Here is a 13999-nt window from a genome sequence, read left to right as displayed (position 1 = left end):
GAACGCACGTCCGACGAGAAGAGCATTGTTGCGTTGAGGCTGTTGGCGCGTAGGGTTGGTATCGGGACGGCTATTGGGTTCATCAGATGCACGTTTCAGCTGCCAAGAGTTGAGTGAGGGGTTCATGGCAACCGAGCTCGTATATCTGGATAATCCTCCAAACAACACACCTCATCATGCCAGCTTGAGGAAGCATTGACCTCGTGTGTGTCATAGTCGGGTTGGTGTCGCAGCCGATAATGAGAATGCGGCCGTCTTCTTCACACTTAACCTGCTCTCTCCCCCAGCGACCGATGAAAGCGCAGCACCAACACAGACGCGCGGAAACACCAAGAATACTTCCATCCTTCCATCTCTTTATCGAACTAAAGCGCTGGTCCGATCGATGACGCTCGCTCTTATCAGAGTGTACCCTCAAGGTATACAAACTCATCTAGGTTGGAGATCTATCGAGAAAGTAACAGTATGCGCCTCTAGAAGAGATTCCAGTGCCTGAGATACGAGTCGGAATAAGCGAGCACCCTCATCTTGTATCATCCTTTTAGCTTACTTACCTACTGATCATGTCCGGATTCGAAGTAGCCGGAGTTGCGATCGGTATTGCACCAATCGTGTTCAAGACTGTGGCAGAGAGCATGAGAATACTAGAAGAGACGATCCGCTTCGATGATGATGCCGAAGACCTGGTAATCCGGATTGAAACAGCCAAGGCTCATCTGAGCATCTGGGCTACACGTGTTGGACTCGTCGAAGGCGAGCTTGTGCCAGCTTTGCATCCATTGAGCGATCTCATCGTGAGAACACTAAAGCGCATCGAGTTACTCATGACCGATCTCGAACAGCAGGGGAACACATACGGCTTGGAACTCAGAGGCGCTACTGACCCGGAATCCAAAAAGACGAGCGCGATGGCTATGCAGATGAGGCGGAGCTTGCACCGCGTGTTGAGAAAGTCAGATCCGAAAACAAACCTAGAGACTTTGATCCAAGCCGAGCAGTTGAAATTATCTGCAGCCAGTAAGAAACAAATCGGAGTTGCAAGCCGTCTATTTTGGGCTGTCCGAAATAAAGAGAAGTTTGAGGATTTTGTCAACACCCTCGAGACACATGTCAGTGGATTGCACAAGCTAGTGTTCGAGGAGCAGCGAAAAGAGGTCCAACGCGAAGAAACTCGTTTCAATCTCCACATGGTCCAAGAGATCTCTAATATAGAAAGGCTGACACTGCTTCAAAACTCCTTATCGTATGGAAAAAGCTTTGCCGAGGTGGACGTTGCGCATCTTGCACAATGTAAGGCAATAACGCTGCAAGGAGTACCAACCTTGCCAAGAAAGCCCAAAACTGATGATTGGAGTCTTGTTGACACCAGTCTTGCAGCCCTGGCCAAGATTCGTTTCCTTAAACCTGGACATGACGATCCTGAGGTTGCATACATGTACGAGAAGAAAGAATACGATCCAAACATCTCGGAAGAAGACAAAGATGTCCTGCAAGAGCGCATCCGCAATTTGGTCTGCCTTTTGGGCAAACCTGGGAGCCAACGACATCTTCAAACTTTGCAAGCAGTTGGATACACGGATGATCCAGACCGTCACTGCTGGTGGATCATCTTTCGGTTTCCGCTGAGTCCACTGGATACATTGGGACCCGCCGCAAGCGAGCCACTTTCCTTGCGCAAGCTCTTCGATTCTCCGTTCAAACCCGCCCTTGAAACACGATACAGGCTCGCCAGACGTATAGTGTACACCTTTGCTAAGCTTTATGGTAGTGACTGGATGCACAAAGGCATCAACAGTGATAACATCGTCTTTCCGCAAGTCTACTCCACGAGGACTGTAGCCGGATTTCGGCAAATTGAAACTGCCTTGATTCAGGGCTTCGGTTACTCCCGTCAGCATACTGAGGCTCAAACCATTGACCGTGGAAAGGTTCTACATGACCTACAAGCAGCCATATATCGGCATCCGCTGTACCAAGGCGAGGCAGCCTCTGGGTATCAGATTCACTACGACATCTATTCCTTGGGTCTAGTGCTATTCGAGATTGCGCTCTGGTCTCCCCTCATGACATTACTTGCTGCCAAGTGCAAGCCTGGAAAGGTGCCATCGGTTGCTTTGTCGCCAGACATGAAGCAGTTTTATGAGCTCGAGGCAAAGGAGCTCCACAGAAGGGTAAACTTGCGTGTTGACGCCGAAGTCGCGTATCGAATGGGGACGAAGTACAAGGATGCAGTTCATTGGTGCTTGAACCTGAAAGGGCCAGTCACCGCAATCGACTTCTACAACACAGTCGCTGTTCCGTTAGATGATATATGCAGCTCAAGTTAGTTGGGAGCTATCATAACAGTCGGACCATAAAGCGACGCACTCCGCTTGGTGGTCGTAATGGCGCACTTGGCTGCGAAGCAGTTTTGGGGTGTCTGGAATTGGGGGCCTTCAACCAGACGCAGTTGTCCTAGCTCCGCAAGGCGGGAATTCCGAAGTCTAGAACTTTGAATTGGACAAAAAGGTCGTGGGGAAGCAATTTGTGGAGAACCTTGGGCGTCGAAGGATTCTTTAGCCTCGGACTACGAGGCTTCCGGAGGAATAGCCGACGCCACTAATGCTATCTCAGCGTCGTTATCTCCAAAAGGTCGAAGATCAACATGCAAGATCGCATTTCAATTTCCACAGTCGTCAAGCTCCTTTGTTTGCCACATACTGAAGTTTAGCTAGATGATGCGTCGTCCCGCAGGGCTGAATAGAGTCATACCAACACAGACAAAAAGCCTTTGGCCTTACCAGTTTGGGCAATTTCAAGCTTGATTGTCGTAGAGCAACCTAGCATTGTCTAGACGCCCTATACCCATGTGACCAGATCCGGCGAAGCCAACACATGCTTTTGACCAGGGGATATACGTGGCTGGCTGACCGGCACCCTGCTGTGAGCGACAAGCGACTCTCTGGGCTTGAGATGGTATATTCACGAGGAACAACAAAAGCTAGGTAGGTGGGTTTGGTGGCGTTGGAGTGTAGCTTTACTTCCCGCTGCACCATCCAGACAGTGCCGGTATCGCCGACTCCAATCATTCCAGTAAACTAAAAGTTCCAGAGTAACATGCAAGGGTGAACAGCAAGCAGCCTAGCAATCCAAGATGTCTTTAAAACTCTTCTTCCCTCCATTCCATTGCTCCACCCACATAGAATTCAGCGTAATATTCTACAGCAATTCAGCAGCCTCTATTGTCTCTTACATCCCACCATGCACTTCAGCAAGATAGCCGGGTTGGCTTTGAGTCTTACGATTCCCGCTGCCGGAATCTCCGTTCCTCGAAGTCCGGTTCCTGAGCCCGCATCTCCAATAGTCTCGAAGCTGTTCTGTGACGTTGTTCGTGGCCTCGTTACTGTCGCAAAGCAGCAAACTCAGGCCACACCCTTCTGCTCTTCTTACCTCAAGATTCCTGCAGTAACGAAGACTTCCACAATAACATCCTTCACTGCGTAACATACCCATATTCATACCCTGGGTTTTGTTGTTGCTAATAGCGAGCAGAACCATCACGCAGACTAGCACAATCACGTCTGGATCTACTACGACGACTGACGCGACTGTCACGGCTACTGAAGATACAACTCAAACCGAGACCGCTGTCGCGACTGTTACAGTAATAGCCACAACGACATCAACCATTACTACTGTCTCTCGTACTACGAGCTACTTGCCCGGATGTTTAACCGCTCGAGATGAGCAAAAACGGGCAGCTGCCGTTCCCTCAAAGAAGCCTACATGCTTCACCAAATACACCGAAGGCCAGGCTCTTAGCTCGGCTTGCAAATGTCTCTCCGTGCCTACCTCCAGTACAACTAGAACGGCAGTCCTAGGCATTGCCGCGACTACAACGACTTCAGTTACAGTAGGTCTCTCAAAGCTCTATCAATCTGGTTCTCCAGTCACTAATCTATGCTCTTTCGATCAGGTACCCAGTACAATTTCCGCTACTGCAACTGTGACGGAAGCCAACACGGCTACAGCCACTGTCACGAGCTTCGCGACCGAGACTTCCACATTCTCTACGCAGACAACTGTAACAAGAGTACAGACTGTGCTTGTTATATGTTAACTTACATTCGTGCGCGGTGCGGTGGCTTACTATGAATCTATCTTATCTCATATCCCTACAATACCACACAAGCGACGGGCCATTCAGATTTCCTGTGGTACAGACTTTACACCTTTGCACAGATGCCCGCAAGTGAGCGTTACTGCCCTCCAGAGAAACAACAGTCTACATTGTAGCTTTCCACATCATCTACACTGCGGCTGAAACGACTTTGACAACGTCAATCTCGACGTTTCTTTGGCACATTTGATCTAGTTGGACTTACCGTGGAGATGACGTGGATAGAATCTTATCGTAAAGTCATACCTTGCAGTACACACTACCAGCTTCTTGATGATCTCACGTATAGAACACTAGGTATACCTTTGACGTTAGCTTTGGATGTGCTGAATGGGGTTCTTCTCTTGGAAGGCAAGAGATTCCTACTCCAGCAATACAAGGCCACCTCTTCTATTTCAACCCTCCTTTACCTCTCAGCCCTCCACTACTTCTGAACAGCAAGACCCCTACCCCAACTGCCAAGGCACCAAGAAAAACCCACTGGGGAATAACAACATCCTTATCCCTCCTATTTTGATACCTCCTCACTTTCTCTGCATACATCTTCTTCCTCTGCGCCCTCTCTTCTTCGTCCACCTCCACCATCCCATCTTTGATCTTCACATTTTCCACTTGTTGCACGTCGCCCTTCCTCCTCTTCACTTCCCTGAGGTAATCCCGTACAACAGGATCCACTTCTCCACTCAGATCCACAAACGGCATATCCTTGACTCCAGCTCCCTGATCAAGCGGAGTAGCAACATTCAAGCCCCCAACTACCCCCTCCTTTGCCGTCTTTCTCCCTTTCTCGACCAGATCGTCGTCTGGCAGCCATTCCTTCAGTGTATAAGAGGGCAACGACCTAAAAACAAGACACATCCACATCTCCAGCACATTCATAACCAAATCGGACCTCTCCATGCCCGGCACCAAAGACGAAGAAGAAGGAAGAGGAGAAGGAAGAACAGCACACACGCCAAATACATTATACACACTCCACTCGAGCGCATAGTAATGCAAGCTGAAATGATCTCTACGATATCTAAAGTTCAAATGCTGAGCCACTCTCTGCCTCAGATTGCCACTCTGCCCCACGTACATGCGCAGACGCTTGTCAACGCCGAGGATGCCGTTGAAGTAAATGGCACCTCGAGTCTCAAGCCGCAAGTCGCCGCCAACATGTTTCAGAGCATCGAGAGATAGTCGGGAAGAAAGCAGAGTCCAGAGTTGGGGCCGGATCATGGAGTAGAGAGAGGTGGTCAGCGTGGGGATGCTATGCTGATTGATCCATGTGGAGTACTCGTCGTACCGCTGGTTCGTGGGGGTATCGTCATCTTTTGGCTGGGAGAGCCGCGTCAGGAGATGTATGAGTATGGTTCGTGCTTCGAGTTGGGGTGGTGTTAAAGTCGTCTGGCTTGTCTGGTTCGATCTTGCTGGATTGGTCGACATTGCTGGAGCTGGTGGAATTTGATGGGGTGATGGTAGCGTCGTGGACAGGGACGAAGCTAACTCGTTGCAAACTTCTGCAGCCGCTATAGTTCCTTACTCCTTTTCTTGGGATGTCTCCGGACGGTCGTGGTGAAAAATGTATATTTGAGAACCTGGGTAGATTGGCTGTAGACGACTAGCGTCTAGGCAACACATGCAAGATGTGGCCGCCTCTTTCTCAAAGACACAGATGCACGCCGGTATCACACTGCAACTAGACTACCGACTGATCAAGGACATCGAAACGGGTATTAGTCTCTGATGTGGATGGTAGTTGTAAAGTATCAGAAGCTAGGAGTAAGGGCCAGATGTTGATGGGTTCGATGAGGCTGAAGTTTAGCGCCCGTCTTACCTTCCATATCGGGCAACTTTTGAAAACTGTCGAACACGGCATCTCGCACTTGACCTGGCGCCTTATTCAATTCGGCCACTTGGCGATCGTACGCAGGTACACCATTGGATAACCAAGCATGTGTTGACGACATGAGCTACAAGACCAAATAGCGTCAACACAATGGAGATGACAACATGCAAAGAGCAGCTCGTCAGTGATTGCTGTTGGAGAAATCGATTCAAGACTACCGTCTCACACTACTTGCTCATATCAAAACTGTGCGCTCGTACCGCGCTCTATCAAAGACCATCCCACCTCCCATCATACCACGACCCCCCCTCGAACCCATCCCGATAACAAGTGCCCGTCTCAGTAATCTCGCGGCCCTGATCATCGCCGAACCACTCATCATGCGTCCACCACTGAGGTCTCAGCCTTCTCCCGTACCGTACAGGAAAACATCTGATGGGCCCAGCCTGCGCCGTGATAGGACAACGGATGTTCTACTCCTCAATCGTCTTGACACATTCCCAACCCCCGCTCAACCTTTCCTTCCACAAACTAACCCGGTTGTCCCCCGTGCTAATTGCAAGCGCGTTACCACTAAGACTCCAGCTCACGCGCCACGCCGCAGCGTCGACATCAATCTGCGTACGCTTCCACTCGCGCAGATCCGAGGAAGTCCAGATAGAGACGGTTTTGTCTTGAGACGCGGAAGCGATGTAGGATTTGGAGAGGACGGTGGGGGACCATGCTACGTCGCGGACCCAGTCGCCGTGGATACCACTGGTTCATGTTAGTCTAGTACATGCTGTCGAGTCAATCAAAGGACATACAGTAGCGTTGCGTTCCAGCTACCGCTCTCAGGACTGAATTCCCAAACCTTGACCTGGCAGTCGCTACCTCCAGTAACAAGTCGTTTCGCAGCTCCAGCTTGGTTCCCACTCGCGCTCAAAACCTGTCCTGGCGCAAAGGCAGGTGCCCAGCTCACGCTGTTCACGCCTGTGCCGTGCGCGGGGAAGATCTGGTGTGTCCAATTGTTGTCCTTGAATTCGAGTACGGAAACATTGCTGTCGGTAGATGCGCATGCGAGAAGACAGCCTGCCTCGTGCGGGGCCCATGCGACCAGGTTGACCGAGGCGGTGTGGAGGGCGACTTCGTAGATCTTTTGCCAGCTGCCGGATTGTTCGCGCCAGATGAGGACTTTGCCATCATACGAGGACGAGGCGAGAATGTTGCCGTATTTGGGGTGGGCCCATGCTACGCTCCAGACGGCGCCCTCGTGGCTGTGGCAGTCAGCGGACGGATCGTGGAACGCGGTGATGAGTGACGTACCCTCTCAGTGTCTCGACTAATGTGTGTTTCTCACCCTCCACCTCGAAGATCTTGATGGTCTTGTCTGAGGAACATGTCGCGAGCCGCCTGCCGTAGTAGTCCAGAACGGCATCATGCTGTACCTCGTTAATATACATTGGAGACGAATTCCGGCTTGCCATTGCGCGAGTAGGTGGCCTGGGAAGTACGGAGGTGGGGTGAAGATAGAAGCGGGTGAAGATAGAGGCGAGGGTCTGTGGAGCGTTTATGCAGAACGTACAATCATGTCATCGTGGCCCGAATTCGCTATAACGTTGGCCTGGAGCGGAAGTCGCAAGTTAGCGGGAGCAGCTTGGGCGCGTTGGTGGGGATGTGCTTGCCATTTTCGTTGTGGTGTTACTCTGGCGAGAGACAGTGAGTGAACGTAGAGGTAGAGTCGTTGTTTGTAGGCGGCCAAAAAAGTGTGTAGGCAGAAGTATGACCAGGCGCGTCCAGACGTGTCCACAGCTTGAAAGTGCCCCAGAGTTGGTTGATGCTGCTGTGGCCTCAATGCAGGGGTCTAGATGAGATAAGATTAGATCAAATACCTCGACGCGCTAGCAACGCCCAACGCCATCACATGCAACACCACCTCGCTTGGGGTCCGACTCTCTACACTTCATCATGGCTTATTCGTCCCCAGTTAACTCTCAAAACTTTTACCAACTCGATGCATCGACGCCTCCACCCCCGCCCCCAAAGCCAGGACGTTCAAGTGGGAATGCCACTCCATCACAGGGACCTCCATTACCCCCACCCCCACCGGGTCAATCATCGTATTCGGGGGATCAGCAGCAAAGTCCTCGTGTACAACAGCAATATTCTCAGATAGACTCCGAGCAACCCACAGTCCAACCGCCTGAAGATGGGTGGCTACCCGACGTGCTCAAGGACAAACCGTATGCCAAGTCTGCGTCATTGATACATGCACTACTAAGGTACGAGTAGGACCAAGGACTTGCACCATGTGCTTCAAACATCGGAACTGCAGCATGCTATAGTTCACAATCCTGATACAACACATCCATCGCTGCCAGCATCAATCGCGCCTCTACAGGCGCTTCTTGCACAGAACGTGGGACTTGCAGAATCACTCAAGCAGCTTGAAGCACATGTCCAGCATCAGCGCGATGGCACACAGTCGCGCCTACTGGCACTCCGTGCTTTGGAACGTCAGTGGAGAGCAAAGCAGACTGAACAGGACGAAGCACTCCGAGAGTTCAGTCCGCCGGCCCTGTATCAACGACTGAGTGCTTCAGTAGGCGAGCAAGAGGCTCTCTGCCGGGGACTTGAAGAGAGCTTTCTCGAAGGCGAAGGCTTTGGCGGTGGAGACGCCGTTGCCAGCGACCGAGAAGTGACGGACTTTGTAAGGCGCTTGAGAGAAGGCCGGAAGATTGCGTACCTTCGAGCAGAGCGCAAGGAGCGATGGGACGAAGGTCGGGTTGGCGGTTGGCGGTGATCCACCTTGAACTTATTATAACTACTAATATCAGACCACGCACCAAGCGTCGCATTGTCAAGTCGGTGCTGGAATTACCAAATTGAAATTGCCATTGCCATGGCATGATAGTTATGCTGCGGCGGAGGTCGGAAGCATGCCTGAGAGTCAAGGCCGCAGGCACATGCTAGTCAGGGCGCGAGATATGCGCCCGCGGCTATGAACCTAAGATTGCATCCCAGGGGCCTCGTCATCTCCGCAGGAACATACCTCACCGTTAGCTAAGATAGGCCGAGAGGCTGGACTTGTCTCCACGACTCATTGCGATGAGCACTGTCCGTCGTTCGCGGCTGAGCCACATCCCAAGACAGATGCCCCTAGCGTGATGACTTCCGCATTTGGGTGATTCCGTACGCGTCGGAAGATTGCGCGATTCCAAAATGAAGGTGAATGCAAGCCACCCGTTGCGGGTGTCACATGGCAGGGTTGCGTTTGCCATGCACTGGGACTGAATCCTGTGAGCGGTGATGGTGCTTCGTGGAGTGTTTCATATCCTCAGGCGCCTCGGCACGTCGCCTTCTCACCGTGTGTGTGTGTCAGCGTCAACGTCAATCGGAGCGCGCGACTCTGGAATCACCATCCACTTTGAGGGCGAGTATGCTCCCGAATCATATACAGCATCGCAACCTCGACGACATCGTCCAAGAACCGCCCCCTTAGTCCGCCGCGCTTATTGGCCGGCTAAAAAGTGTACCTGCAGCGCCGGACGCAGCCCCCCTGGCGCGGCTCGCTCCACTCGAGCAGCGCGAACCGCCCATCGCGGCCAGGTGCTGACGGATGAGCGCGTGGATTTGACCAATTCCAGGGCCGCGATCTGCTCTTCAACCCCAAAGCGCCCCTTCGCCGGCACATGTACCTAGGCTCGCTAGGCGGGTCCCCTTTTTCGAACAACCGACTTTGGCTGACTCTGCACCTCTCTTTGCGCTCATCATTTGTGCATGTCATGTCTATCGCGGGGGAATAATACGATAATATGCAAGCAGTCCAAGCGTCCCCCGAGGGCGCGCATCCTCCCAACAACGCCTCTCCGCCTCGCCAAAAGGGCTCGTCCCTGGCCTCGATTGCCATATCGTCTTTTGCTGCTTTTCGCTCCCAGTCGTCCCAAGCTGTGCCTGTCGCCGTCCAGTCCCCGGTCCGCAGGAAGCCCCTACCTGCAAACTCTCCCGTAGTTGGTCGCTTTGCTGCCGATCGACAATCTAAAGAACCGTCAATCGCTACAGTCTACCCTGATAAGGGCTCTGATCTCCCTGCTCAAGGAGGACGCGCCCCCGACAATATTCTTTCGCCGCCGTTGAGTGACGAGGACCTCTTCCTGCCCCGGAACCTCGACGAGTGAGTGTTTACTTCTTCCTCGCCACGCGTGCTTTCCTTTCTTTGACACTCACTAACACAACACAGCAACCCCCATGGAAGGACGCCTCTGACGGCAGCCGCGCCCCGCCGATTCTCCCAGTCGTCTCGTGCAAGCTCTCTCTCGGTCGCAAAGCGAGGCTCCAACAAAGCTCTCCCCTCCGTCCCGTCTGCCGCGCGGCATGATCGATCGGTCAGCGGCATCACCCCCCAACGACAGAGTAGGACCGAGGCACTGAAGGCCTTCGGTATCCGGGGAGCACACGCTCGATCTCCTACTATGCCGAATATGCCCTTGTACAACAACAACAATAATAACAACAACAACTCGCAACCGCCAGACCTTAAACTCGACCTCAACGGTGTTACCGAGGACTTCATGGACGACTACAACTACGGTCCCGACGAGCCTTCACTCGCGAGACAAAACACAAAGCCCAAATCACCAAGCGGAGGTGGATTCACTTCCTTCTTTGGCTGGAATTCGCGTCCTCAGAACGGGCCCGAGTCACCGGCTACCGCTTTCTCAGAACATTCGTCACCTGAATCTCCACGCCACAAACAGCCCACGTCAAAATCGAAACCAAACGGCTTAGACATACCCGCTGCCAATTCACTCGGCTCCTATTTCAACGTTCCTGGAACCCCACTTCTATCGTCCTCGCCCCAGATGAATGCTCACGTGGAGGAGCTGGAGCGCGAGTTGCGCGAGGTGAGCTCTGAACTTGCTGCTTCTATCCAAAGGGAGATGGAATTAGAAGACGAGGTTGAACGCTGGAAGGCCGCGAGCGAGAGTGTCATGCCCGACAACCGAAGGACTAGTGACTATTACTCAGACTCTGGTACGAGCTCGATACGCTTTCCTATCAGTGATCCCGAAGCCAAGCTTGAAGAAGTGGAGATGCAACGGAGAAAGGCAGAGCAGGAGCGAGCATCACTAAAGGTGCGCATGGCGGAGCGACTACAAGAGGAGCTGCGACGCCGAAGAGATTTGGAAGAGCAAGTGCAGCAACTCGAAGATCAGGTCACCGACAAGTCGAGAGCAGGCTCAATGGTGGAAACGCCCAAGGTCAAAGAGCTTTCCATGTCACTCGAGGATGCGAAGAGGCGCCTGGCCGAGGAAAGGCAGGTCAAAGAAAATTTCGAGGATCTCCTCACGGCGCTTCGCGATGAGCTAGAGAAACATCGCAACGAGGCTGACAATTTGCGGGACGAAGTGGTACCGCAACTCAGGGCGCGCCTTGAAGTGCTCGAAGGCGATGCAGCCGATACAGAAAAGCTTGTATATGAGACAACGCGCATGCAACAAGAGATCCAACAACTACGAACTGAGAACGAGTCTCTCGTCAAGCAACGACTGCAGCAGCAACAGGCGCCACAATCCGCGCAATTCCAGTCCATTGCCGAAGAAGGAGACATTGGCCCTTTGCCAAACCTGCGCGTCGGTCTGACACGTTCGAATTCACTCGCACGCAGCTCCGCGGGCCTGAACTCGAAGAGGGGCTCGTTGTCACGGTCCAACTCGGTCAAGGACAGGTCAGGCGACATATCGCCGGTTGGTGCACCGACAGTTACCAACCCAATGAAAGAACTAGAAGAGCAGCGAGACGCGCTCCACAAGGCACTCAAACTCCTGTTGAATCGCCAAGAATTACAACAAAAAGAATTTCAGCGTCGCATCAAAGAAGTAGAAGCAGAAAGAGACGCCGCTTTGAACCTCACCCCTCGCCGGACCGCATTCCACAAGGAAGTTACTGGTCTCCGCCAAGAGGTCAACAACTTACGTCGCCGCGCCGACGAAGCCCTCGAGCAAAAATGGCAGTGCGAAAAGGGTCTTGGGGGTCTACGAATGGACCTGGACCGCGCACAGCAAGAGACTGGTTCTCTTCGCGAGTTACTCCGTGAACACGACATTTCAATCCCGGAGATAAGAATAGAAAACGAACCTCTGGCCTTGGACAAGGCATACAACGAGCTACGAACTACGCATGCTCTTTCACTCGCTCGCGTCAAGCAGCTCGAATCCACCGATGCAGACTCACTCGGTGCTGCCGGTGCCGAAGCAGAACGCACGCTGGATCTCCTCAAGCAGAGTATTTCTGACGCAGAAGCCGAACGCGACTACGCACAGAACGAAGCAGAGCAATACCGCAAACAAGCTCGTGCGCTCCAACAGTCCGAGATTGAGCACTTGGGCAAGGAGCAAGAGCTTAGCAAAGAGCTGTTTGCGGCAGCTACCCGCATGGATGAGCTGTCTGAGAAGATCCAGCAGCAGCTTACTGCTAACGGTGCGTTGAGGAGTCGTCTCACCGATGCTATCATGCGCGGTGAGCAGGACCAGCGCAGGTCCACTGAGCAAATTATCCAGCTAGAGAAGCGCCTCAAGGCCGCCGAAGACAAAGTCATGCTCGCTCAACAGTCTTCCGAAGAAGCCGTCGCTCGTCACGAGGACGAGGTCCAGGCTATCAAAGAAAGCCACACAAACCATCTTCGCCGTGTGAAATCCGGTCTCCTTTCCCCGTCAGCGTTCTCGCCTAGGCTGCCAAGTAGTCCAGTCTTCTCGCAGAAATCCCCGAGGCTGGATGTTACTTCCAGTGGACCCGCTATGAGTCTTGCTGAAGCCACCAAGACGGAGAGTCTAGAGAAGAGAGTTGAGGAGCTGGAGAAGGCGCTTAGAGATGCGGATCACGAGATGGAGGAGGTCGTTGGCAGGATGAACTTGGCGCAGATGGAGGTTGCGGATTTGCAGTTTGAGAGGTATGTCTATGCTAACATGAATACTATCGATGAGGGGTGGGCACTAACGGTTCAACAGGGACGAGGCTATGCGCCAAACACGCAAACTACAAGCTGAGATTGTGGCTGAGCGCGAAAAGGTCAAGGCGTTGATGGCCACAAGCGCATCAACGACGTGATGTTGCCAACACGTACAAGTTCAGGTCGTTGCCCGACGCAAAAAGACCAAGGCAGAAATGGCTATAAGCGCGTCAAAAAATCTGGCCTCGACTGCATAATGACTATGCCGACATCTTATACACGATCATCTTCTCTTTGGCTCCTCAACTCTTCGACCAGCTTATCTTCGGTACCACCGTATCGTATTTCAGGACGTTTTTTTTTACACACCTTTGGCGTTTTACGGTCCACTGGTTACCACTACCGCATTTACCCACGATGGGCTTCACGATCACACGCATACTACTTCTCTTCACCCCTTTACATATTCATATATTGTCTTAGTATAACCTTTCTCTGGGTCTGATATATGGGACCAGGATGTTTGTTTCTCGGCAGACTTTTGTCGTCGATTTGTTTTATACCCGTCCGTGGTATCATCAGCGTTGCTGTTGAGGAGGTTGGTCCTGCATATACTTTGCGGGCCTTGTTTGGCTTTGGGCCTGGCATCGAATGGGTAGATGGTAGGATGGGGATAGCGGCTCGCCTTGGCGGATGCAAAGTACCTTATTGTGGTCGTGTAGTATAATGGTTCAATGGATGATGGTTGACGTTCTTATGTTTTTGTTTTCACGTGACTGTTTTGTCTTTGATCCATGTGTCCTGACACGTGCCTCTTGTCGCGGATTGTCGGTGAGGCTCCTATCGATAGGCTCATGTACTCGAGTCCGGGGGTTGGAGGCACAGCAGCTGCGTGGCGGCAGACGGGACGCGTGCCGTGCTGGCTCAATGCAGAGAGGCGGCACAAGCAAAGTGAATAGCCAACACGGGAGAGAGCACATGCGTCGACTTGGCCGGGTGTCTGAAACACATTGAGGTGTTGGAAGTGTTCCCCGCTGTGGTGGCCCCTGCTGCACCCTAAAGTTATCCCTGACCGAGCTAC

General features: G+C 52.6%; 5 protein-coding genes across 5 annotated transcripts; 3 read left to right on the top strand and 2 right to left on the bottom strand.

Moving 5' to 3' along the window:
- Positions 1 to 563: 563 nt before the first annotated feature.
- On the top strand, positions 564 to 2327 carry GT037_004884 (uncharacterized protein; the record flags this gene model as incomplete). Its single annotated transcript, XM_038929931.1, has 1 exon — positions 564 to 2327. The coding sequence occupies one exon, from the start codon at positions 564 to 566 to the stop codon at positions 2325 to 2327; it is 1764 nt and encodes a 587-aa protein (XP_038786881.1).
- Positions 2328 to 3240: 913 nt separating this feature from the next.
- GT037_004883 (uncharacterized protein) lies at positions 3241 to 4099 on the top strand (the record flags this gene model as incomplete). The annotated part of the gene is made up of 2 exons (XM_038929930.1): positions 3241 to 3479; positions 3532 to 4099. 2 exons carry the CDS (start codon positions 3241 to 3243, stop codon positions 4097 to 4099), a joined length of 807 nt encoding a protein of 268 aa, XP_038786880.1.
- Positions 4100 to 4549: 450 nt separating this feature from the next.
- On the bottom strand, positions 4550 to 5587 carry GT037_004882 (uncharacterized protein; the record flags this gene model as incomplete). Its single annotated transcript, XM_038929929.1, has 1 exon — positions 4550 to 5587. The coding sequence occupies one exon, from the start codon at positions 5585 to 5587 to the stop codon at positions 4550 to 4552; it is 1038 nt and encodes a 345-aa protein (XP_038786879.1).
- Positions 5588 to 6463: 876 nt separating this feature from the next.
- GT037_004881 (sec13 protein) lies at positions 6464 to 7456 on the bottom strand (the record flags this gene model as incomplete). Its single annotated transcript, XM_038929928.1, has 3 exons — positions 6464 to 6746; positions 6797 to 7246; positions 7296 to 7456. The coding sequence occupies 3 exons, from the start codon at positions 7454 to 7456 to the stop codon at positions 6464 to 6466; spliced, it is 894 nt and encodes a 297-aa protein (XP_038786878.1).
- A 481-nt stretch (positions 7457 to 7937) lies between these two features.
- GT037_004880 (uncharacterized protein) lies at positions 7938 to 13076 on the top strand (the record flags this gene model as incomplete). Its single annotated transcript, XM_038929927.1, has 5 exons — positions 7938 to 8212; positions 8262 to 8749; positions 9795 to 10143; positions 10210 to 12918; positions 12977 to 13076. The coding sequence occupies 5 exons, from the start codon at positions 7938 to 7940 to the stop codon at positions 13074 to 13076; spliced, it is 3921 nt and encodes a 1306-aa protein (XP_038786877.1).
- Between the last annotated feature and the right edge of the window lie 923 nt (positions 13077 to 13999).

Source organism: Alternaria burnsii, assembly GCF_013036055.1.
Source record: "Alternaria burnsii strain CBS107.38 chromosome Unknown 740, whole genome shotgun sequence".
Lineage (NCBI taxonomy): Eukaryota > Fungi > Ascomycota > Dothideomycetes > Pleosporales > Pleosporaceae > Alternaria > Alternaria burnsii.
Note: the sequence above shows the minus strand (reverse complement) of the source record. Positions and strands in the feature narration are given on the sequence as shown.